The following is a 25,823-nucleotide window of genomic DNA, read 5'->3' on the forward strand; positions in this document are numbered from 1 at the left end:
CTGTAGCATGCGCAGCGGCCACACCCCGGGCAACAGCTTTGACAGGCTGGCTAAACCAGGTTGAGGGTAGCCGTTGGGCATAGACCTTTGGTGAGATAGGGCCTTGTCTATCCCGAGCATGTGAAGACAGACTCCGGCGGATTGAGCGGATGAGACCTTTTGGAATAGGACCAATGGTCATGAAGGCGGTTTCTGCAAGCGACGTGGTGCGCTAAGAGCACGGCAAGACGCGAAAGACGCCCTGGTCAACCACTGCACCCAGCCCATCTCCAACCGTCTCGACTTTTGTCCTGCCATTGGAGCAAGATGGGAATCTGGGAAGAGAGAGTGAGGCTGACTATGTGCACCTCTCCCTCACTTTAATCCAATTCACGCGCAAGTCTTGACATCCCTCCAATTCCCATAAACTTTAAAGTCCTGTGGCGATGGGCAAGCGACGAAGCAGCAGGTGTGGATACACTGGGAGCTGTAGCCACGGACCTGCACACAGGCGGCTCAGGTCTAATGGTCGTCTTCTTGCTGACCGAAGCAACAGCTAGATTCGGCGTCTACCTGAGTGACTGAGCATCCCTCTTTAGGACTGCACTGCTCACCTCCGTAGTAAGAGGAAGGGGCTAGAAAAGGTGCCCTAAACATTGTTTGCTTCATAGAACCCTGACCAGCTTACCGCGGCTGGAGGGGATCCCATCTTATGCGGTCGAATAACAAAATTTCAAACAACAAAATGCAAGGTGACACCACTCATTATTGGTACATGGAATGTACGCATGCTTCAAGACAACCCCTCAGCAGATCGACCAGAAAGAAGAACAGCTCTGGTCGCCAGAGAGCTCGCAAGATTTAACATCGATATTGCGGCCCTGTGTGAAACTCGTCTAGCCAACGAAGGTCAGCTCACAGAAACAGGAGGTGGTTACACATTCTTCTGGTGTGGACATAGCAGTGACAAACGTCGTGACTCTGGAGTTGGCTTTGCGGTTAAGAATCATCTTGTCCGCAAACTTGCCAGTCTTCCCAAGGGCGTGAACGATCGACTCATGACACTGCATCTTCCACTACCAAGAGGAAAGTGAGTTATACTAATCAGCGCTTTCGCACCCACAATGACGAATCCGGATGAAGTAAAGGACAAGTTTTATGAAGATCTCGATGCCCTACTTTCATCCGTGAAGCGCACCGACAGGCTGATTCTACTTGGCGATTTTAACGCGAGAGTAGGATCTGATCACTCTGCCTGGGATGGTGTCATTGGAAAAAATGGAATCGGCAAATGCAACAGCAATGGCCTACTACTATTGAAGACATGTGCGGCTCATGATCTGATCATCACCAATACCATCTTCCGCCTGCCCACTCGCAAAAAGACGTCCTGGATGCACCCACGTTCCAAGCACTGGCATCTCATTGATTATGTCATCGTGCGGAGGAAAGATAGACAGGATGTAAGGGTGACTAAGGCAATGCCGAGTGCTGACTGTTGGACTGATCATAGACTTATCATCTCTAAATTAAGCCTTCACATCAAGCCAAAGAGACGTCCGCAGGGAAATAAAGCTGTGATGAAAAAGATCAACGTTAGTAAACTGAGGAACCCCAGAACAGCAGCTTCACTAGTAGAAGATCTCGACAACCAACTCTCAGAGCTGCAATTAGAGGAAAACGTTGAGAGGAACTGGGAACGCTTCCGAAATATTGTGCACTTTTCTGCACTAAAGGTTCTTGGACCCTCACACAGGAAACAGCAGGACTGGTTTGATGAAAATGACGAAGAGATCAAGGCTTTACTTGCTGAAAAGCACCGCCTTCACCATGCTCATCAGAATGACCCGTCGTCAACAGCTAAGAAAAATGCCTTCAACAACATTCGCAGGACCGTACAGAGCAAGCTTCGTAAGATGCAGGGCTCCTGGTTGAGTGCCAAAGCAGATGAAATCCAGAAGTTTGCTGATAGAAACGATGCCAAATGGTTCTACGAAGCCCTTAGATCCTTGTACGGACCTCGGCCTTCAGGCAGTTCCCCTCTACTGGACTTAGATGGTGTAACTCTCATTACTGAGAAGACTCTGATTCTACAGCGTTGGGCTGAGCATTTCCAATCCGTACTGAACCGCCCATCTTCCATCAATAATGAGGTGATTGACAGAATGCCCCAGGCGGATATTAATTACAGCCCGGACGTTCCACCATCAGAGACTGAAACCCTACAGGCCATCAGTCAGCCGTCTAGTGGCAAGGCCTCAGGATCTGATGCGATTCCAGCGGAAATCTATAAGGATGGTGGTGCAATGCTTGTTGACAAACTCACTCAGCTGTTCCAGTCCTTCTGGAATCAAGGGTCCATTCCTCAGGAATTGAAAGATGCGTCCATCGTACATCTCTACAAGAGAAAAGGAAATCGAAAAGTCTGTGATAATCATAGAGGAATATCACTGCTTTCTAGCGCAGGTAAGATCCTTGCACGAGTGTTGCTGAATCGCCTGATTGACCACCTGGAACAGGGTTTACTACCCGAGACACAGTGCGGCTTCCGCAAAGAGCGGGGCACTGTGGACATGATCTTCGCAGTTCGACAGCTCCAAGAGAAGTGTCAAGAGCAGAATCGTGAACTGTATACCATCTTCGTGGATCTTACCAAGGCTTTTGACACTGTCAGTCGCGAAGGTCTGTGGCGCATCATGTCGAAGTTTGGGTGCCCTGACAGATTCATCCTGATGGTACGTCAGTTCCACGACGGCATGACGGCTCGTGTTCTGGACGACGGAAAAGCTTCAGAGGCCTTTCCCGTCACAAACGGCGTCAAGCAGGGGTGTGTTTTGGCACCGACCCTGTTCAGCATAATGTTTTCAGCTATGCTGTCAGATGCCTTTCAGAACAGTTCCTTGGGAATCAGCCTGAGATACAGGACTGATGGGAAACTGTTCAACCTGCGAAGACTCCAGGCTGTCACCAAAATAGAGGAGACTGTGCTAAGAGACCTTCTTTTTGCTGACGATTGTGCCCTGAATGCTGGATCAGAGCAGGAAATGCAAGCTAGCATGGATAAATTCGCAGCAGCATGCGATAACTTCGGCCTCCTCATCAACATAAAGAAAACCGAAGTGATGCACCAGCCAGCTCCGAAAGTCCAACACCAAGAGCCCACCATCATAGTGAAGGGACAAAAGCTGCAAGCAGTGGACCAATTTACCTACCTTGGCAGCACCCTTTCTCACGCAGTGACAATTGACATCGAGGTCAACTGCAGAATCGCTAAGGCAAGTTCTGCATTTGGCAGACTGTTGACCAACGTGTGGGACCGCTGTGGAATAAGCCTTGCTACAAAGCTTAAAGTCTACTGAGCAGTAGTGCTAATTACCCTGATGTATGCCAGTGAGACTTGGACTGTATACAGGAGGCACGCTAGGCAACTGAACCACTTCCACATGACTTGCCTCCGCAGACTTCTGAGGATCCGGTGGCAGGATAAGGTGCCAAATACAGAAGTCCTCTCCAGAGCAGGCCTGCCATCAGTTTACACTCTGCTTATGAAAGCCCAGACACGCTGGGCAGGCCATGTTGTAAGGATGCCAGACCACCGCATCCCCAAACAGCTCTTTTATGGTGAGCTGTCTCAAGGAAAGCGATCGCACGGGGGACAAAAGAAGCGATACAAAGACACGCTGAAAGCTTCTCTTAAGTCCCTGGATATTGACATCACCTCCTGGGAAACTCTGGCACAAGACCGATCGACATGGCGTACGCTGATCCATCAAGGCTGCCAGACAACTGAAGCCAGAAGGATAACTATAGCACAAGAGAAGCGAGCGCTCCGTAAAGCCAGAGCTGTAAATGTTGTAACAGTGGTGCCCACACATGTCTGCCCGACATGTGGTAGAACATTTCGTGCCCGTATTGGCCTTATCAGCCACCTGCGGACGCACTGTGGACAGCTCACAACCTGCTAGATGTCAAGGTCTTCTTCGAAAACGATGGACGAACATACATACATACAAGGAGCCCCATGGCATTGAGTGCCCCACCCTGCTCCTCCCAGAGACGCCCGCAGCCCCATCAGCCTCAGGGCCCCATGGCAGTCAACCCCTGCCCTCAACATGATCAGGGGAGGCTGGAGCTCCCCGACTCCGCCCAGCATCCCCGGCCATGGGGCGTGGCTGTGCCACCCCCACTGGTTTTAGGGGGCTCACATGGGTCAGTCCTGACGCCTTGCCGAGCCGATGGGCACAGGGTGTTGCCAGTCCCCCACCGCCCCAGTCCTCCTCCCTTTCCCCTGGGTCTCCCCTGACCTCCAAAGAGGGAGCCTTTAAACTCAGGGTTGCCAGACCCCACGGAGGAGCTGCTGGCCCCGCAGGAGTATGCAGAGCTGCTGGTGTTTGTCGCGCAGTCACTCAACTCCTGCTCTGGGCTGGCAGGAGGCTCCTCAATGGCCAGGGTGGGGCTGGCGGGAGGCTCCGCAGTAGCCAGGGTGGGGCTGGCAGGAGGCTCCTCGGGGGCCAGGGTGGGGCTGGCGGGAGGCTTCTTGGTGGCCAGGGTGGTACTGGCGGGAGGCTCGTCAGGGGCCAGGGTCGGGCTGGCGCAGGGCTCTTCAGTTGCCATGGTGGTGGACAGCTCCTGCTGGGCCCTGGGGCACAGCTCCTGGCTCCTTGGCTTCCTGCGAAGGAAGCCCCAGAGCTGCCTTCCCCGGCTCCTGCCCTCTCCTGGCTCTCTCCTCCATAGCTGAACCCGGGGCCACTTCCATTTTGGCCCAGAAGGTGCCTCAGGGTCAGCTAGGGGAGCTGGTGTCTTCCTCCTCCTCCAGCATGCGACGCAGCTCCTCTCTTTCCCCTGGCCACAAGCCTCTTCCCCACCCGCAGGGACAGAGGGGCCGCTCTCCTCCTGGGAAGGCTCGCTGATGTTTACTGCTGGCTCTGGAGCCACCTGCCCGGCCTTCCTTCTGAGCATCCGCCTTATTCGCTCCATCCTGGAACTGAGTGGGGAGCAGCCATGAGTCTGCCTTCAAAGCAGCCTCTCATTAACGAGCCTGCCTATTCCCCTCCCACCTCCGTTCTGCTGAGGCAATTTCTCCTCCCGACACATCCCACCCCAGGGCACAGGAACCCTCAACCTGGGGAACAAACCCTGACAAGGGATGGGCTGGGAGTCCTAGTGGTGGGATATTCCCACCACACTGGGGATGGCTCTGGAGAACTCCACTTACTTGCTCTAGATCGGATGGAGCTGGATGGCAGATGCTCAGGGTTGCTCCTCCCTTCACCCTCCTCGATCTCCTGCACCCAGGTGGCCTGCAACGGGTGCTGCACAATGCCCTACCAGCAGGGCAAGGGGTAAAAACCAGAGATCGAAACTGGCTGTGAAAACAATACAATGCCACTAGCGGAACACTCCTGGGACACTCCATAGCTGTACCGGGGCCACCTCCATTTGGGCCCAGAAGGTGCCTCAGGGTCAGCTAGGGGAGTTGGTGTCTTCCTCCTCCTCCAGAAAGCCAGAGCTGGGAAGTGCCAGCAGGACTCGATTCCCAGTCTCCCTGTTTCCGAGTGTGATCTGTTGTAGTGACTGACGGATTTGCTCCTTGTCCCCCATCCAAAGCCAATAATACATCTCTGTATTTTCAGTCATGAGTTAGACCTTCTCAGCACCCCTCTGTCTCCCGCAGCCCTCAGGTGTTCCTTGGATTAGGGAGGCTTGGATGCTAAGAGAATTGGAATTATTTTACTGGCTTCCTGGGTGTTACTAGCCCATGAGGGTCTCAGTCTGGCCCCCAAGGCCTACACTCCCAGACACTAAAGATCAGGATGGGTTGATTTCATCCAAGATTTTTGTATTTGCATTTTTGAATTATTTTCCGAATGAAAGATTGATTCTCATGAAATCTTAGAGCTGGCGGATGACAGAACAAGGAGCAATGCTCTCAAGTTGCAGTGTGGAAGGCTTGGATATTAGGAAAAACTTTTTCACTAGGAGGGTGGTGATGCCTTTGAATCTGCTAGGATAGAGTCCCCTATCTTCTATCTATATCTAGAGCCTATATTTTTCTTACCTTCTACACAGATGACAATGTCTTTGAAAAAAATCCAAACGGGAATGACAAACACACACACTGAATCTCCTGCACACCAATGTCTCTTGGTCCTCAGTGAGAGACCGCGAGATGGAGGCTTGCTGCAGCAAGGCTACAGGGCTCTCCGAGGTTCCCCCTGCCCCGCATCCCTGTCCTGCCTGGCTGTTGTCAAGGGAGCTCTGTGAGGTCACAGACACCTCATCATCTTTGCCCAATAGGCTGAGTTCCTGCCAAAGGCCTTTGTGAAGTCACTGCCACACCCACCTTTCCCTGGCAGGCCTGATGTCTGCCCCTGCCCAGCCCAGCTGGATGTTTGAGCTGCACCCCAGATCTCCCCACTTGCTCATTATTGATTCTGGGGAGCAAGCAGGATACCCAGTAAAACAGCAGAGTCTGTTCCTCACCCCACAGTGAACTTTTCATAGAGGTTATGAAACAATTTGATCTCCTAATCTGGCCTCTATTTCACAGGCTATGAAATTTCACACACTTTGCACCATATGAAGCCCAATTACTTGTATTTCTCTAAAAGGCACCTTCCAGAATGACAGGCAGTTGGGATGTGAAGACACCAGGAAACCAAGACTCCACCTCTCCCCATCCTGCTGGGAGCCCCCCCAGCCAGGAGAACCCAGTAGGGGCCTCCTAGCTGTTTCTCTGCCTGGCTGGGGACAGGACTTCCTCTCTGTGGGGACATCAGATGCACCTGCAGAGGCAATGCAGAAGTGAGTGCGCTGCATCGGCCCAGTGTTGGGCTCAGGGCTTTGGTCTTGGCAGCTTCTGCTCCAGTCACGTCTCTGGGTGCCCGGACTCAGAGCTTCTGGCCCCCCATGGGGTCAGCCAGTGCTGGGGCACTGGGCTCAGGACTTTCATGCCCCTCCCCACTCCTGCCAGCCCTCTGGGTGCCTGGGCTCAGGGCTTCTGCCCGGCCTCTGCAGCGGGGGCTCGGGGCTTCCCTTGCAGTTCCTTCTGGGGCTCAGGGGTCCATTTCTCTGGATGCCCCGAAAATGGTAGGAGCTGAGGTGCTCCCAAGTAGTAGATAGGAGCTGAGGTGCTGCCAACAGCAGGGACCCACCTGCACATCTGGGAACCTCCTCTAGCTTCAGAAAGGTTGCTGGCTGCTGCCCTTGGAGCCCAGGTCTGAAGGCAGCACACAAGTGAGGGTGACAATGCTGTGACCCCCCCCCCAACAACCTCTGAACTCCCCCATTCTCCCAGTTTGGTCAGGACCCCCATGGTTACAATACCATGAAATGTCAGGTGGAAACATCGAAATGGTGATGTTGGTCAATTTCAAGCCCAGAGGGTTTGTAAACTAGTCAAAGTGAGCCCTGAATTTGTTAGGGACCTGGCTGTTATGGAGGCCCGCGCAGGTTTGCACTCCCCGTTCTCCTGAAAGGCCATGGAGAATTCCTGCTGCCTGAGAAACTTCCCAGAATAAGCTACCAGGACTGGGGGGAAATGAAGGAAACCAACCAAAGCCTGAGCTAGGATGGAGAGAATCATAGAATCATAGAATTCAAGATCAGAAGGGACCATTATGATCATCTAGTCTGACCTCCTGCAAGATGCAGGCCACATAAGCCGATCCACCCACTCCTGAAATAATTCTCTCCCTTGACTCTGCTGCTGAATGCTCCAAATCATGATTTAAAGACTTCTAGTAGCAGATAATCCACCAGCAAGCGACCCCTGCCCCATGCTTCGGAGGAAAGCGAAAAACCTCCAGGGCCACTGCCAATCTACCCTGGAGGAAAATTCCTTCCCGACCCCAAATATGGCGATCAGCTGAACCCCGAGCATGCGGGCAAGACTCTCCAGCCAGACCCTCTGGAAAAAGGCTAACAATATCCTATCATTGACCCTTTGTACTAATTACCATTGTGGCACGTTATTGACCTATTGACTAAACCCATTATCCTATCATACCATCCCCTCCATAAACTTATCTAGCTTAATCTTAAAGTCATGGAGGTCCTTCGCCCCCACTGTTTCCCTCGGTAGGCTGTTCCAGAATTGCACTCCTCTGATGGTTAGAAACCTTCGTCTAATTTCAAGCCTAAATTTCCTGACTGACAATTTATATCCGTTTGTCCTCGTGTCCACATTAGCACTGAGCTGAAATAATTCCTCTCCTTCCCTGGTATTTATCCCTCTGATATATTTAAAGAGTGCAATCATATCTCCTCTTATCCTTCTTTTGGTTAAGGAAAACAAACCGAGCTCCTCAAGTCTCCTTTCATACGACAGGCTTTCCATTCCTCGGATCATTCTAGTGGCCCTTCTTTGTACCCGTTCCAGTTTGAATTCATCCTTCTTAAACATGGGAGACCAAAACTGCACACAATACTCCAAATGAGGTCTCACCAACGCCTTATATAATGGGACTAGCACCTCCTTATCTCTACTAGAAATATCTCGCCTAATGCATCCCAAGACCGCATTAGCTTTTTTAGCAGCCACATCACATTGCCTACTCATAGTCATCCTACAATCAACCAGGACTCCTAGGACCTTCTCCTCCTCCGTTACTTCCAACTGGTGCGTCCCCAGCTTATAACTAAAATTCTTGTTAGTCATCCCTAAATGCATAACCTTACACTTCTCTCTATTGTATTTCATCCTGTTACTAATACTCCAGTTTACAAGGTCATCCAAATCTCCCTGGAGGATATCCCGATCCTTTTCCGAATTGGCAATACCTCACAACTTTGTGTCATCCGCAAACTTTATCAGCCCACTCCTACTTTTGGTTCCGAGGTCAGCGATAAATAGATTGAATAAAATCGGACCCAAAACCGAACCTTGAGGAACTCCACTGGTAACCCCCCTCCAACCCGACAGATCACCCTTCAATACGACCCTCTGCAGTCTCCCCTTAAACCAGCTCCTTATCCACCTCTGGATTTTCATTTCGATCCCCATCTTTTCCAATTTAACCAGTAATTCCTCATGCGGTACCGTATCAAACACCTTACTGAAATCAAGATATATTAGATCCACCGCATTTCCCTTGTCTAAAAAAATCTGTTACTTTCTCAAAGAAGGAGATCAGGTTGGTTTGGCACGATCTATCTTTCGTAAAACCATGCTGTAATTTGTCCCAGTTGCCATCAGCCTCAAGGTCCGTAACTACTCTCTCCTTTAATATTTTTTCCATGACTTTACATACTACAGATGTTAAACTAACAGGCCTGTAGTTACCCGGGTCACTTTTTTTCCCCTTCTTGTATATAGGAACTATATTAGCTAATCTCCAGTCAAACGGCACAACCCCCAAGTTTAGAGATTTATTGAAAATCATCGCTAACAGGCTTGCAATTTCACTCGCCAATTCCCTTAATATTCTAGGATGAAGATTATCCGGGCCCCCCGATTTACTTCTGTTAAGCTGTTCAAGTTTGGCTTCCACCTCAGATACCATAATGTCTACCCCCATATCTTCATTCCCATCAGTCCCTCTATCACTATTCCTTAGCCCTTCATTAGCCTCATTAAAGACCGAGGCAAAATATTCGTTCAGATATTGTGCCATGCCAAGATTATCCCTAATCTCCAGTCCGTTTAAAGTTTTAAGCAGTCCCACTTCTTCCTTCTTGGTTTTCTTCCTATTTATATGGCTAAAAAACCTTTTGCTATTGCTAGGTCCATCTCCACCCGGCTCTTTGCCTTTCTCACTGCTTCCCTACACCCTCTGACCTCAATAAGGTAGATTTCTTTGCTGATCCCTCCCATTTTCCACTCCTTGTACGCTTTCTGTTTTTTCTTAATCACTCCTCTAAGACGCTTGCTCATCCAGCTCGGTCTAAAACTGCTACCTACGAACCGTTTTCCCTTTCTCGGGATACATGCCTCTGACAGCTCCTGCAACTTCAACCTGAAATAACCCCAGGCATCATCCGCCTTTAGATCCCTAAATATGTTAGTCCAATCCACTTCCCTAACTAGTCGCCTCAATTTAGTAAAGTTAGCCCTTTTGAAATCGTAAACCTTAGTCTCAGATGCAATTTTGTTTATCCTTCCATTTATTTTGAAACGAATTAGCTCATGATCACTCGAGCCAAGGTTGTCCCCTACAACTATTTCCTCAACAAGGTCCTCGTTACTTACCAAAATCAGATCTAAAATGGCATTCCCCCTCGTCGGTTCAGCAACTACTTGATGAAGGAATTCATCAGCTATCACGTCTAGGAAAAGCTGAGCCCTATTATTATTACTAGCATTTGTTTCCCAATCTATATCCGGGAAGTTAAAATCTCCCATGATCATACAGTTCCTATTAGTATTTACCTCCTTAAAAACATTAAAGAGCTCTCTATCCATATCCAGGCTAGATCCCGGCGGTCTATAGCACACCTCAATCACTATCCCAGGGGACACTCTAGTAGTTTTCTTCCCCAATGTGACCATTGCCCAAACAGACTCCGTATTATCAATTGCATTGCTAGTTATTTCGTTACTTTTCACCTCATTATTGACATACAATGCTACTCCCCCACCTTTACCTTTGTATCGGTCTTTCCTAAACAGCACATACCCTTCCATACCTGTACTCCAGTCATGGCTACCGTTCCACCATGTTTCGGTTATTCCTACGATATCCGGTTTCAATTCTCGGACCAGGGGCTCTAGTTCCTCCATTTTGTTACCTAAGCTTCTCACATTGGTGAACAAACATCCTAATTTTTGCTGTTTGGCTCCTCTCACCCTTTTCACCCAACTTGGTAGGGACACAGTACTACCAGTATGACCTGTCGGTCTAGTATCCGTCCCCGCCCCCTCTTCCTTATACCCAACCATCCCCCTCTGGCTATATCTGTTGTTATACTGTTGTTCTCACTCTCAACATATAAATTTGGCATGGAGAGTACCTTGACCTCTCCCAACCGTCTCCCCCCAATGTCTAGTTTAAAGCTCTTTTAATCAGATGAACCAGACTCCCTCCTAGAATTCTACTTCCTTGCCTACTTAGGTGGAGCCCATCCCGTGAGAACAGTTCTCTGTCCCCGAAAGCCTCCCAGTGCCCATACATCCCAAAGCCCTCCTTGTAATGCCACTCCCTCAGCCAACTATTTATCGCCATGATCCTGTCACCCCTTTGGCGCCCTTCCCTAGGGACAGGTAGAATCCCACTGAAGATCACCTGAGCCTCAATTTCCTTGAGCGTCTTACCCAACCTGGCATAGTCTCCCTTGATTCTCTCTAGTGAGAATCTAGCCGTGTCATTCGTTCCTACATGAAGGATGATCAAAGGGTTCTTACCTGCTCCTCTCAGGATCCTTTTCAACTACAGGTCCACATCCCGTATTTTAGCGCCCGGTAGACAGCACACCCTTCTGTTCTCCGGATCGGCCCTGGTCACAGGCCTGTCCAACCTTCTCAGTATGGAATCCCCAATCAGATAGACCTGCCTTTGCCTGGGGACAGTGCGGTCCTCTAACCTATCCTCCGTCCCCCCTGGTTGCAAGCTCCTTCCATTCCTATCATCCCTTGTGGTTCCCCTTAAGCCATCCTGTATCCTCCCTGGGCCCAAACTTGGTGCTGCCTCCATGGACTCCTCCCCTCTTTCTATCGGACTAGCCGCTCTTCTCTTTTTCCTTGCCCTCCCACCGTCAGCTTCCACCTGCTGTACCCCTTCCTCATTCTCCAAACCTTGAAACCTGTTCCTTAGCTCTATTTCTCCTTCACTGGCTCTCCTTTTCCCCTGCCTGCTTCTCATGGTCACATGCTTCCACCGCCCATATTCCTCGTCTGGCAGTCCCCCCTCACTGGCCTTAGCCCCTGCTTCCTCCTGTACCTCTGGGCATTCCCCTTCAGTCACTGCTTGCCATTGCTCCATCAGCTGCTCAAACCCCCTTCTATGCTCTACCAGGGTTTCTACCTGCAACTCTAGACCCTGGATCTTTTCCTCCAGCGGCACTTCATGCATACATAGTACTGTTCTGGCTCCCCCACTAGGACCAGGTACATACCACAGCTGCTGCATGCTATCATCCTCGGTGTATCCTCTGCTGCTTGGCTCATGGCTGCTGCTGTCTCGGCCTCGCTCTGCATTCTTACCTGGGGAACACGGGAAGCACGGCGCCGCCCCCTTCCGCCTCCCCCTGTAAACAACTCCCACTCAAACTCCCCTGTTAGCAGCATTGATCCAAGCCGTGTTTGAACCCCTCCACCCCCACCTGCCTGCCTGCAGTGAAACGGACAGAGGGGCACTGATTTCTAGTTGTGAACTTGCTACAGACTGTGGGCTTCAGCACAAGCCGTAAAGCCCATACTCTGAACTCTTGGATGAACAGCAAAGCTGGCTTTTCTGAAACCTTTTCCCCCAGTGCTCTGCATCCACTTTGCATTGTGCCCAGCAGAGGCTGGTGGAGGGAAGGGGAAGGGAGATGAGGCCATGCAAATGTTGTGGCATCTGCACTACCCCACAGACACACACTCATCAATGCAGGGTGTAATATCCATGGCAGTAAATTATTTGGCCATAACCTACCAAATCCTCAGTGTTGAAAGTCCAATTTCTCTAGAAAACAATGGGAGGGAGGGGTTAGAGAGTTGCAGTAACCACCTGGACTTCCGGTCTCTGGCCAGGCACATCCCCCTCTGCAGAGTTTTCACTGCTATCATCTCCAAACTGGTCCTCCTGATCTAATGTGAGGTCACATCCTGGCCTTTAGGGACATTGGTAGGATCTTCCCTGTTCCCAGCTGCAGCATCACCCTTGTTATCCTGCCTGATAAGGATCCCGCCAGGGCTCAGCAAAATGGCATGTGTCATGACAGGCTCTTTGCTGAGGGCCCTTGACAATGCCCAATTAAGATCTGAATCGGACGGGCATGTGCAGGTGCATTTCCTGACTTTTTACTGGATTCCTGGACCCTCTCATGCTGCTGCTGCAAATGTTCCTTTTCGCTCAGCGCTGAGCAGCAGAATGCTCCCTGCCCTTTGGCTGTGTGACATAGACGTCTAGTCCTGCTGCTCTGAAAGAAACCGACTTCACAGCTCTAATCCTGGCAGATATTGATTAAAATCTTACCGTGCTCCTCTAAGTGTATTTGTGATTGGACATGCTTCTTGCTAGAGGGGATTTTCAGACACATGAACTGCATGAAACAGAGGGAAAGACAAAGAGAAGCATCAACATGTCTAAGAACTTGAACAATATTTGAAGACCATATATTGGTGTCTAACTACCTCCTGCTGCCGGGAGAGGCAACTGGTATTTTAACGACACACTCACCCCGCTTGTGCCTGACCTAGAATTCAGGAGGGATAGCTTAGTGGTTTGAGCATTAGCCTGCTTAACCTAGTTTTGTGAGTTCAATCTTTGAGGAGGCCATCTAGGGAATGGAAGTAAAATTCTGTCTGGGGATGGGTCCTTCTTTGAGCAGGGGGTTGGCCTAGATACCTCCTGAGGTCCCTTCCAACCCTGCTATTCTATGAATTCTGTCCTCTCGTGTTGGCAGAACAAATAAACCCCACCTCCAATTACCCCTTACACAATCCATTTGAGTTCAAGAAAGAGAGATCTCTCTCTTGCAACAAGTTTTAACATTATGGGGCAAAGACTAAGGTGAGTGGTCTATTTTTCTTTCAGTTCTAATACTGAAGGAGATCTCCAAAATCCATTCTGTCAACCAACAGAAAAGATTGTTTTTCTGTTCTCAAAGTGCTGATGCTTTTGATCCCAAAATGTTGTCTTCATTTTCTCTCACAAAATAACTTGCAGTGAAATAGGACCAACTGCCTAAACTATCCTAAACTATCCTGAATGCTGCATGTCAGAGTTTGGGACTATCAGGATAGCGCATCACCTGGCATAAGTTGTCACAGATCCATCAGCATCAGCAGAGCTACGGTGATTGATACCAACTGAGTGTTTGGTCCATTGTGCTGTACTGAGTTAAAAGATTTCACACGCTGTGCATATGAAGATGAAAATGTAGGGTGGAAGGGACCTCATGTAGTCAAGTCAGGCTCCTCATGCTGGGGCAAGACCCCTTGGTTTCAAAGAATCTTGTTTAATGGAGGGCTTTTTTTTTCTAAAAATGTGCTTCATTTATTTGCATATCAAACATTTTCATTTAAAATTTCCCAGAGTGGATTTTGTGCTGATGAAATATTCCCAGTCGACAGCCCTGGAGAGAGAAGATTGTGAAAAAAGACAGTACAGTATGGAATGGGCTTCCCCAGTGCACCATTCTCTGCTCCCATGGAAGGTCTCATGGGTTCGGGATGGATACACACCGATAATGGAATGAAATCTCTCTTGCATAGTTGAGTTTTCTTCTTAGTTTGAAGTGGGAAAAGGAACAGGAACATCTGGACCCACCTAGCTTCCAAGGGAACCATCTTTCTTGATGCTGTTTGACCTGCAATTCATTGTGGCCCTTTAGGTGGAGATCAGTGGGTATTCTCTAGGAAGCTGCTTTATGACTCTGCTAAAGAACTATCTTCTGAGAAGGACAGGCTGGTCCTGCCACTGTCTCCACTCACTCATGGTAAATTATAGAGATTTGTAGCCGTAGGTTATACAGGATGATAAGATATTGCATGTGAGCATGGGAGAGAGAGAGATATTTTACTTAGTATTCATTAGGGTCCTTTCCTTTGGAGGAGGAAGCTTTTCCAAACTCACTTGCTGCCTCTGCTTCCGCACTGCAGAACTCCAGTTTTCGGCTGTGCAAGAAGCCAGAGCAGGCATGAGGGTCTCACCCATCGTTTTAATTCAGCTCTTGCTGCTTAACATTGCTCTTCATTCATATCTCCTCAGTGTCGAAGAAAAACTCAGTTCTTACTTTTATGTTTAGGTGCAGCAAAAACAAATACTTTATTATAATACTCTAGTGAACACAAGAGGGAGAGAGTGTCAGGAACTGGGTTGCCCTTTGTCCTGAACGGATCTCTCTCAATTAGTAAACAATCATAACAATTTTTATACCTTTCTAGCAGACAGTGATTAGCATACTTGGAGACGTTGAAGATAAACATTTGCATTTGTTTATACATAAGCCTATTCGCTATTTTATTTGTTTGCAATACTAGAACAGAAAACAAGACTGCAATTTACAAGGTCGTAATGACTCTTCACACAATTCTCTTTGTACTACATAGCATGCAGGGTCACATTAACTTTTAACATACATTAAGATCCCTTTAAACCTATATTAATTAATTCTTGGCCTCCACACTCCCCCCTTTTGTACTTTTAGTACAACAAATACTTTAAATTTTAATTTGCATTAAATTATGGATTTTAGAGTTTACAGGAGACATGGCAACATTAGGGGTTTTTATGGGATGTAATGACAATGAATGATTAGTATGAACATGAAAAGTATTATTATTATTATTACGTTTATTATAACAACAATAACAATAACATAATTTTATATTAATTAACAACACTACAAACAATAACATTTTTATAGGAATAAAATAATGGGGTTGTTGTACAGTTTTGGTAATAAAGCATAATATATTAAACTTAGTACATAAAGTAGATACTTTATAAGCTGTATGAAAGGCATTTTGTTTAGCATGATATATATTTTGAAGCATGTGAATTTGTTTTTGCAATGCAGAAATTTTGCGAACTTTTGGCAACAAGGAAAGCAAATTTTGAAACTGATTAGGTACTACTTTAGTTTAATTAAAATATACTTGAAATTTAAGAGCTATATGTAATATTTTATTTGCAGGCCAGTAAATGATATGATTGCCTGCAGCAGTGGTAAGATTAATATGTATATTGTGTAACGTGGTGGTATTAACGTATACACAGCTATTATTAGCCTGAAAAAGTGGGTGTTTTGTAAGGGTAGTTTTTTGACTACTACTTTTTTAGCAAATATGGTTATAAACAGTGATAACTTTTTTTGGCTTTAGTTTTTGTATATACAGAAGCTGTGGTGGTTTTAACGGCTAAAATGTTTATAAATTTTTTAATTTTATTTAAATATTAGTTGTAAGCTTAGGAGCACTAACTAAAAAGCGATTAGGAGAATTAGGTGGCCTTACTTCCTAGATATTTCGGTGAATTACTTAATTCTACATGCATTTTTTTTATGGACCCGGCAGGATTCGGTATGTGGGAGCCCACACCCCCTTAACCGGTTTATATGCTTGGAAGGAGCACTGTGAATGTTTACACTTTTATTTAGAAAGTTTTTAAGTATGTTTTTATGGCTATAGATTAGATGGTATTTTTGACGTGTTTGTAAGGGCAGTGGGCCAAGCTTGGTGCATTAGATTATTTTGAATGGCCATTAGCTGGTTATTTAGGAAATTCTGAATTTCCGAACATGCTGGATTTTATTGCAATGCCTTTTTAGCTTTACTGATATTTAGTATTATTTTTTTTAATAAATTTTGGGTTAGAGAACTAAGGGCGGAAATGACATGTAATTTACTTATTTTAGTTTGTACTTGTGTTAGCTGTGCTTTAGAAATTAGGCCGGTGGCCTTTTTTAATTGGCCTAATTTTTTATTATGTTTTTGGGTTTTAAAAATATTTTAAACAGCAGCCGCAGAATTGGCCTTATTTCACAAGGATCCGGCTAGATTTTTTTTTTTTTTTAGAGGAAATAACTCAGGCCTTTTGTTGTGCTAATTTAATGGCAGCCTTTTGTGAACAATTTGGATATGTAGAGGTGATTTGAAAACTAGATAAAGGCAATGTAAACTTTACAGTTTTTAGTGTAGTGTTAAGTATAGTCCACTGATATTTTGGCACATTTTTTTTAGCGTAGGTTTATACTATATTTGCTGGTTGTAGACCTTTAAATATTTTTGAGAGGTATTAATATTAATAGCATAAGAGGGAGTGTATTGCAATAAAGTACAGGTTATATTATTAGTTATTGGAATGGTTTTAATACAGGTAAAATTTTTAGTAGCAGAACAAACTTTTTGGGTAGTTGTTTGATTATTTACTAATTGAGTAATTAAATAACAATAAGGGCCTTTTTTAGGGAACATAGCACAAATTTTAGGAATAACTATTATATTTATTTTATTATGGAATTTATTAATTTTATTTATAAAATTTTGGGGCTGATGTGCAGTAATATTATGGATTTTTATTTTTATTGATTTATTTGTTTTTTATTTAAAGGTTTTTTTATATGAAGTTTGGTGAACTTTAAAAAATAGGCTTTTTGAGTAATATTCTAATAAATTACTAAGATGGGAAGGTCTGGGCCAACGAATTTTATTAGAATATACAATTTTGTTTATATTTGGATAAATTACAGAAGTGATGGCCAGGGTTGAGGGGCTAGTGGGGGTAACCTTTGTGGTAGCAAGATGCTTTTGGTAGTTATTATTTGAAAGCCAATTAGGGAGGGCAGTACATTTTTAGGGTACTTGTTTATAAGCACAGAGCCCTGCCCTTGGAAGAAAGCTAAGCTACCATTTAACCCCACATGCCCAAGCACGCTTTTTACAGTTTTTTTTTTTTGCCAATAAATGATGCTGCGTTTTTTTTACTAGGGCTAGTTTATAATGTTTTTTTTAGTTAGGAATTTTTGGACTTTGGAGGTATTTGCAGAACGAATGTATTTTTTTTTTTAAAAAACAATCGTGTTTTTTTTTAAAAACAATTGCTTACAGGGAGACCATCAGATTGTCAGTAGCCCACACAGAAGGGAAAGGGGAGGGAAGATGGGTTCACACACTCCTAGACCCAGGCAGCTTCCTCGCCGGACTATGCCAAGCTGAGTCAGCCCACCGTGGGTCGGATCTCCTAAAGATCCACTAGTTACTGGGCTTGCGTTAGACTACTCCTGATTATTAGCAATCGCTTCACAGGGCAATCTGGGCATCTTCCAGCAACAAACACTCATACAGGTATACACACATACACATACCAAGGCCTTTTATTTTTTTTTTTAACTTTTTTTTAACTTTTTTATTTTTTTTAATTTTTTTTTATTTTTTTAACTAAGATGCATTGTTATTTGGTCTGGACCAATACTATGAGGCGGTATGACAACCTTTTTTGAGGCGGTAAAACAAAACCCCTTAGCACTGGTGCATTTTAATGCATTTACCTATGCATTACCTCATGCATTACCTTATGCATTACCTTATGCATGTACTTGTTGGCCAACTTAGCAGTTTTTAGTACTGCTATAAACTAACCTTATTGGGGCCTTTTTTTAATATTACTTTGCATTTGATTTTGCTGCACAGTTAATAAGTTTAGATGGCGTGAGCCCAGCAGAGACAGACGTTTTTTACAGACAGTTCTTTTTTGATACCCCAAACGAGATTTTAAAAGGTTTTTTACCTTTATTGTGGCGCCATGGGGTTCGAAGGGGAACGATTCGTAGCAGCCGTTTGTGTGTCCGTGGGCGTTGCCATCCCGGACGAGTCCCCAAATTGTCGAAGAAAAACTTAGTTCTTGCTTTTATGTTTAGGTGCAGCAAAAACAAATACTTTATTATAATACTCTAGTGAACACAAGAAGGAGAGAGTGTCAGGAACTGGGTTGCCCCTTGTTCTGGACAGATCTCTCTCAATTAGTAAACAATCATAACAATTTTTATACCTTTTTAGCAGACAATGATTAGCATACTTGGAGACGTTGAAGATAAACATTTGCATTTGTTTATACATAAGCCTATTCGCTATTTTATTTGTTTGCAATACTAGAACAGAAAACAAGACTGCAATTCACAAGGTCGTAATGACTTTTCACACAATTCTCTCTGTACCACATAGAGAGATGTGCAGGGTCACATTAACTTCTAACATACATTAAGATCCCTTCAAACCTATATTAATTAATTCTTGGCCTCCACATCAGTTAATATAAAGTGAAACATTGTTAACATAATCTTACTGATTTCAACAAGAATGTTGGTTATTGAACATAATCAGAGTTTATTCCTAGTTTGTGGTTTAATTGACATTATAAATAGCATAGCTCCTGGTTTAGTTATGGAAAGGTGCTAGAGTACTAATATGAGGCTTAAATCTACCACTCTAAGCACCCCCCCGCCATAGATCAGGTGGCTGTGGTGACACCTGGCCTTTTAGTTTCATAAGAAGTAAGTTATATTTGCAATTGCTGACTTTGCATTGTTTGTGGTTGGCATTTCTAAAATGCTGATTTGGGGAAAAAACACACACATTTGCAATTGTCAATTGCTTTGAAGCAAGCAGCCTTTGGAAATTCCAAAACACTCACCTCCTTCTTTTTAAAGTAATTCTTTTTCTCTGCCATTTTCATTCAGTTCACTTTCTCGAAATAGCTACAGTGTAAGTGGGATTCACTTAGAGATGAGATGTTTTCACTTTACTAGCAATTTTGGCTCTTTCTACCTGAAAATGATTCTTGAATTAATTTATTTTCTATCCCACATTACATCACAGTTAGGAGGGAACACGGCATTTGAAAGTGTTCTGGATATTGTGTTGTTACAACAAGGTAAGAGTTGATGATGTTTTAGGATCAGTTCTGAAACCTGTAAATGATAACGGATATAATAATATATTAATATTCCATTTTGTGGAAAAAATCCTTTATTTTTCAATAGTCTGTTTAATATAATGTTTTTTTTCTCCTTGATGTTTTCTGGTGGTTTCCTATTATGGTGAAACTTGATTAGTCCAAACAGGACAATTGAAACGTCTGTGTGTGCGTGCGCGTGCACATGCATTTTAATTTTTCACATTGATAAGGTAAAGAATTGTAGAAATCTAGTACCAAAATAGCCACATTACTAGAAAATGGGGCTTCCAGATGAGTGCGACTTTATGCTTCCATTTCCATGTGGAAATTTTAATTCCTATCTTTGGTGTTTCTTAGTCTCATGGAGAAATGCAAGAACTTTGTTACTGGTGACCTTGTTCATAACCATAGATGGGCAAATCTGAAAAAAACTTGGAACTGTAATAAAAAGCAGCCAAAGAAGACCAGTTTGTGCAGAAGATGCATATCTCAGGGAAATGACTGAATATTCATGCAAATATATTGTTTACCGTGTTTTTAGTTTTTAGTTGCAAGACTTTAACCCAAAATGATCTCAAAGTATTAAAGTGTTCGAATGAAAAGTCCACCAGCTATTCCAGTTTATACCAGCTCAGGATCTGGCTCCATAACTTTACCTTTAAAGAGATTTCGGGTAGGAGCCCACGTAGAGAGATGGTTGGGTGGGTCTGGCTGTATTTTGCATTGACTGAGCTGGCCAGTGGACTGGTCATGCCATTTTGTTAGAGATGTTGTTTCTACTCATCAGTTAAAGGCAGGTTAAGCTGTCACAAACATCTTAGGATTTTAGACCCTGCTTTCAATTTCCCGATTTCAGTGCATTCAAAATCTCCTACTGAATAGTTCAGTAAAAGAGGAAGTGTTTTCTCCTCTTTGAGTTCATATAAATATATAATTAGTTAGGAACTTTACTAATCTCTTTGCCTTGAAGATCTCCTCCTTTGGGGAGTGCAGAAGGTTCAAATACACTGAGTGTTACCTTGCCTTGCTACTCACTCTGCTAGCTGGAAAGATGATTAAATCTGATATTAACAAACAGCCTGACCCAAAGTGCACTGAAATCAATGGAAAAACTCCACTTGGTGTCAATCTATTTTGGATCAGACTCCCTACAGTAAGTGGAAACACTACATTCCTAGGAAATAGATGAAAATTGCCCTCCTCCCACAAAAACAAACAAATCGCTTTTGCATTGAACTTTTCCATGGAAATGTCAGCATTTTTACAACAAATTAAATAAAATAATAATAATCAATACAAATATTTTTATTTGGGAGTCCTAGCAATGTAGGGTGGAAGGGATCTCATGGAGTCAAGTCAGGCTCCCCATGCTGGGGCAAGACCAAGTAACACCAAGTAAACATCCCGATGGATGTTTCTCTGACCTGCTCTCAAACACCTTCAACACTGAGCAGTCCACATGTTGATCTGTCTAGCTGAAGTTCCTCAGGCTTCCATTCTCCTTTATAGGCCAGTCTTGTTGGTTCGACTACATCTCCCAGTTGCTCCATTTCAAAACCAAAATACTTCAGATTTCAGCCAAAATAGACCAGCACCAAAATTGTTTGGATTTGGGGTTTTATCCATAAAACCTCAAAAATTTCCAAGGGGATAGGTGGTAATTTTGACCAGCTCAACATAAAAAGCCTCTATTAACAGGGGGTGATGATTTACCTAGGGTCGTGCTGGATGCTCAGTTTACGGACAATTTTTAATTCAAGATTGGATGATTTTTTAAAAGATATGCTCTAATTTACAAGGAAAAATAGTGGGAAAATATTATGACCTGTGTTATACAAGCAATTAGACTAGATTGGGGGTGTTGAATTTATCGTCTGCGAACACCTTGGGATCCACAGACTATATCTAAGGTGTCCTCCAAAGGTTGTTGTTATCATAGAACACTGCTTTTCAACCTGCGGTCCATGGATTCCTAGGGGTCCACAGATTATGTCTACAATTTCCACCTCCATTCAAAATTTTGGATTCATTCACAAATGAGAAAAAAATCCACTGGTCTAGATAATCAGAATGGTTCCTTTGGGCTTTGGAATTTTTGACTAAATTGAATTTGCATTGTTTCAGCATCTCTTAAGAGATAACACGAGTCTCCATTGTACATCAGATTTATTGTTGTGGTACCCATTGCTTCTATCCCCTCCTCTGCCTCTTCTTTGCCACAGAGCACAGTGACAGGAGAAATGGCTCCAGGGAACTGCACCAGCGTGACTGGCTTCATATTCTAGGGAATAACTGACAGTCTAAAGCTGCAAAACATCCTCTTTGTGTTCTTCTTTGCCATTTATTTCTGCACGCTGCTGGGGAATGTCTGGGTGATTGTGCTGATTAGCGTTGACTCCCAACTCCACAGCTCCATGTACTTTTTCCTCAGCAACTTGTCACTCTTAGACGTTGTCTCCTCCTCTGTGATTGCTCCCAAGGCGATGCTCAGTTTCCTAGTGACGAGTAAAGACATTTCTTTCCCTGGGTGTGTGGTTCAGTTTTCCTCTTCTCCTTCTGTGCCAACAATGAACTTTGCCTCCTGGCTGTGAAGGCCTACGATCGCTTTGTGGCCATTTGCAACCCATTGCTTTATTATGTCATCCTGTCCAAGAGAGTCTGCTTCCAGCTGGTGGCTGGCTCTTCCCTATGCGCCTGTGTCAATGCCACTGTGCATACGTGAACTGTATTCAGTCTGTCCTTCGGCCACTTCACTGTCCTCAATCATTTCTTCTGCGATATTCACCCACTCCAAGAAATCTCCTGCTCTGACTTTTGCATCAATAAGTGAGTGCATTTCCTCTTTTCAGCCATAGAAACAATAGGCACCGTTTTCACCATCCTCATCTCCTTCATTTACATCATCTTTGCCATCCTGAGGATCCACTCCACGGCAGGAAGGCACAAAGCCTTCTCCACTTGTGCCTCCCACCTGACTGTCATTTCCTTCTTATATGGGACCCTGATCTTTACATATTTATGACCCTCATCTGGCAACTGAGTGGACTGGGAGAAAATGGTGGCCATGTCCTATACCTTTGTGATCCCCATGATGAACCCCCTGATCTACAGTTTGAGGAACAAGGAGGTGAAGGACGTTCTGAGGAGGACAATACACCAGAAAATTATTCCTCGCTGTATGTAAATATGGGGATTGGTTTTTCTGATCAGTACTGGAGTGCAGATATGAGCTAGTTCTCGCTCATTAAGTCATTGTGCAGAAATTTCCATCATCATGTGATTTACAGGAGAAAACAATATGGAAATGGAACTTGAGCCCGATAATGAAGGAAGGCACCATTTCCCTTGAAAAACAGTGTCCAGTAACTGTGTTACAGCTTCTCCTTTATGCACTGATATGTGATTTCTCCAATATAGACATCTCCCCCTGCTTGTTCCACTACCTTTTGAACTACACTGGTTAGCTTAGCAGATGATATAAAGAGGAGATGCTCAGACTATAATTATTTCCATTTGTCACTGCTATTATCTCAGTTCCCACAGCCCCCTCCCCCCCAAATCACTGTACAATTAAATAAAGGGAGGTGCACATGGAGAGGTGTTTTTTATAGATAGATAGTCAGACAGATGGTTCTGTTCAGGGACAGAGAGGTAGACACTAGACAGATGGATGTTTTGCTATGGAGATAGATAGACAGAGGCATGGTTATGTCTGGGGTTAGATAGACAGAAAAACGTCATTAGACACACACATGAGAAAGGAAGGATGCCAGAGCTTATTGCACTTGCCTAAGACTTAAAGGGTCTGAGTTTAAATTCCTCCCCCACTGCAGACTTCCTTTGTGATCTTGAGCAAATCACTTTGGGCCCGATTTTTTAAAGGGATTTCAGTTCCTAATTCCCATTGAAATCAATGGGATTTATGTGGCCTAAATATCTTTAAAACACCTGGGTTTAGTTCCTTTGCCTCTGTTTGTCACTTGTAATATGGAGGTAAGAGAAGGAGTGTTGTAAGCAAGACACAAGAAATGATTCTTCTGCTCTACTCCGTGCTGATTAGGCCTCAACTGGAGTCTTCTGTCCAGTTCTGGGCACCACTTTTCAGGAAAGATGTGGACCAATTGCAGAGAGTCCAGATAAGAGCGACAAAAACGCGAGTGCCATGTCTCCCTGTGGCTTGCAGAAGCAGCAGCACATCCCCAATCCAGCTTCTATGCATAGGGAAATCCAGGAGGCCCCACACGCTGCCCGTGTCCCAAGCACCGCCCCTGCAACTCCCATTGGCTGGGAACCACAGCCAATGGGAGCTCCAAGGGCGGTGCCTGCAGACGGGGCAGTTTGCCCACCCCTGGGCTAAGGGCAAACAGTGTTCGCAGTTACATCACTACCTTGTTAAATCTTTAAACAAGCCCCTTCGTGCTTCCTCCCATTCTGCCCTCCACACTCAGGAGGAGCTGTCTGTAAACATCAGGAAAACGACCTCCTCAACCCAGGGACTGTTTGACTCTTTAATTATTCCCTGTACAGCAGGCTTGTCATCTCATTATGAACTTTGTGACAGACCCAGGCCAGTGGGCTACAGGAGTCTGGTAGAGGGCAAATATACTGGTCACGTGATGAGTAGTTTTCTCTTCCCTGAGTGACCAGAGCAGGGGCTGCACTAAAGTAATCAGGAACCTGCTAGAACCAATTAAGGCAGACAGGCTGATTAGAACACCTGCAGCCAATCAAGGCAAGCTAATCAGGACACCTGGATTTTAAAAGGAGCTCACTCCAGTCAGGGAGGGGGAGCCAGAGGAGAGGAAGTGCGCGTGAGGAGCTGGGAGCAAGAGGCGCAAGGAGCTGAGAGTGAGAAGGTGTGCTGCTGGAAGACTAAGGAGTACAAGCGTTATCAGACACCAGGAGGAAGGTCCTGTGGTGAGGATAAAGAAGGTGTTTGGAGGAGGCCATGGGGAAGTAGCCCAGGGAGTTGTAGCTGTCATGCAGGTGGTACAGGAGGGACTACAGACAGCTGCAATCCACAGGGCCCTGGGCTGGAACCCAGAGTAGAGGGTGGGCCCAGGGTCCCCCCAAACCTCCCAACTCCTGATCAGACACAGGAGGAGTTGAGCCAGACTGTGGGGAAGATCACACTGAGGTGAGCAAAATCTGCCAATAAGTGCAGGACCCACCAGAGTAGAGAAGGAACTTTGTCACAACTGGTGTCTGGTGTGGGATTTGGTGTGCAAAGCGCGGCAGAAGAAGGAGGGTGATAAAAAAAAAAGGAGAGGGTCTATTTTTTTCACCACAATGGATGACTTAGTGCAGGCATTGATACAAGCTACGACGGCCCAGCAGGAGGCTACCCATGTCCAGGCAGCTGCCCCACAGGAGGCAGTGCGGCTGCAGCAAGAGACTAATCGCCTGCTAATGGACCAGGCTTCTCAAGACCGAGCTATATTGCGGGTACTGGTAAACCAGGTAAAGACCCTTACAGAGCTGAACTGTGGCCATACTGGGACGCAGATCATACGGGCCAGCCATTGGCTGCAGAAAATGACGTGGGAGGATGATGTAGAGGCATACCTTCTGGCCTTTGAGAGGGCAGCACTACGGGAGGCCTGGCCTCAAGATCAGTGGTCTGGCATCCTTGCCCCATTCCTGTATGGGGAGGCCCTGAAGGCCTACTATGATCTGCCTGAAGAGGCTGCAGCAGACTACCCCCAGCTGAAAGCAGAGATCCTGGCCAGATCTGGGGTAACAACTGCAGTGCGGACCCAGTGGTATCACGAGTGGAGGTACCAGGAAAACAAAACCCCGCGGTCCCAATTGTATGACCTCATCCATCTCGCATGAAAGTGGTTGCGAACGGAATCCCGGTGTCTGGAAGAGATACTAGAGGTTCTGGTCATTGACCAATACATGAGGGGACTGCCGCCAGACCTTCGTGCCTGGGTAAGCCAGAACGAACCCTCCACCTATGATGAGGTTGTTGCACTGGTAGAGAGGTGAAGGACGGCGAGGGAGATGACCCGACCAGTTAAGGAAGAGGCACCCTGGGTTAAACTAGCAGCACCAAGCCCTATAGCTTGGGTGACTGGGCCACCAGGAGGGCCCAGGTGGAAAAAGAGAGGGGCTGAAGGCCCACCAGAAGCCACAAAGAGTGGGAGCACTGAGGGAGAAGAGGATCGTGATGTTAGACAGCCCAAACCAAGAGACTGGGGAATGCCTAGGGCCCCATACAGATGTTTTGCCTGCGGGGAGTGGGGACATATAGCTGCACAGTGTCCCAATGCTGAGGAGCTGATGCAGTGTAACCTGGGGAAC

The 25,823-nt window shown here is 45.7% G+C and overlaps 2 protein-coding genes across 3 annotated transcripts in view; one reads left to right on the forward strand and one right to left on the reverse strand.

The window, feature by feature from the left end:
* Positions 1–25,823, forward strand: part of LOC120394381 (antigen WC1.1-like) — a 181,434-nt gene that overhangs the window by 104,193 nt on the left and 51,418 nt on the right. The gene's annotated exons all lie outside the window — the stretch shown is intronic.
* Positions 4,087–6,181, reverse strand: LOC120394378 (proline-rich receptor-like protein kinase PERK12). Of its 2 annotated transcripts, XM_039518610.1 has the most exons (3): positions 6,038–6,181; positions 5,195–5,345; positions 4,087–4,963 (listed from the first exon to the last, which is right to left on the reverse strand). In XM_039518610.1, exon 3 carries the CDS (start codon positions 4,954–4,956, stop codon positions 4,096–4,098), a length of 861 nt encoding a protein of 286 aa, XP_039374544.1. In that variant the 5' UTR covers positions 4,957–4,963; positions 5,195–5,345; positions 6,038–6,181; the 3' UTR covers positions 4,087–4,095. The 2 variants fall into 2 exon arrangements, with proteins under 2 accessions (XP_039374544.1, XP_039374545.1); XM_039518611.1 differs by lacking the exon at positions 6,038–6,181 and having other exon boundaries at positions 5,195–5,418.

Source organism: Mauremys reevesii, unplaced genomic scaffold, assembly GCF_016161935.1.
Source record: "Mauremys reevesii isolate NIE-2019 unplaced genomic scaffold, ASM1616193v1 Contig53, whole genome shotgun sequence".
NCBI classification, from domain to species: Eukaryota; Metazoa; Chordata; order Testudines; family Geoemydidae; genus Mauremys; species Mauremys reevesii.

Bases quoted from the DNA above. Each gene is read 5' to 3' on its own strand.
- LOC120394378 (XM_039518610.1), bottom strand. From the start codon at position 4,956: ATGGAGCGAATAAGGCGGATGCTCAGAAGGAAGGCCGGGCAGGTGGCT.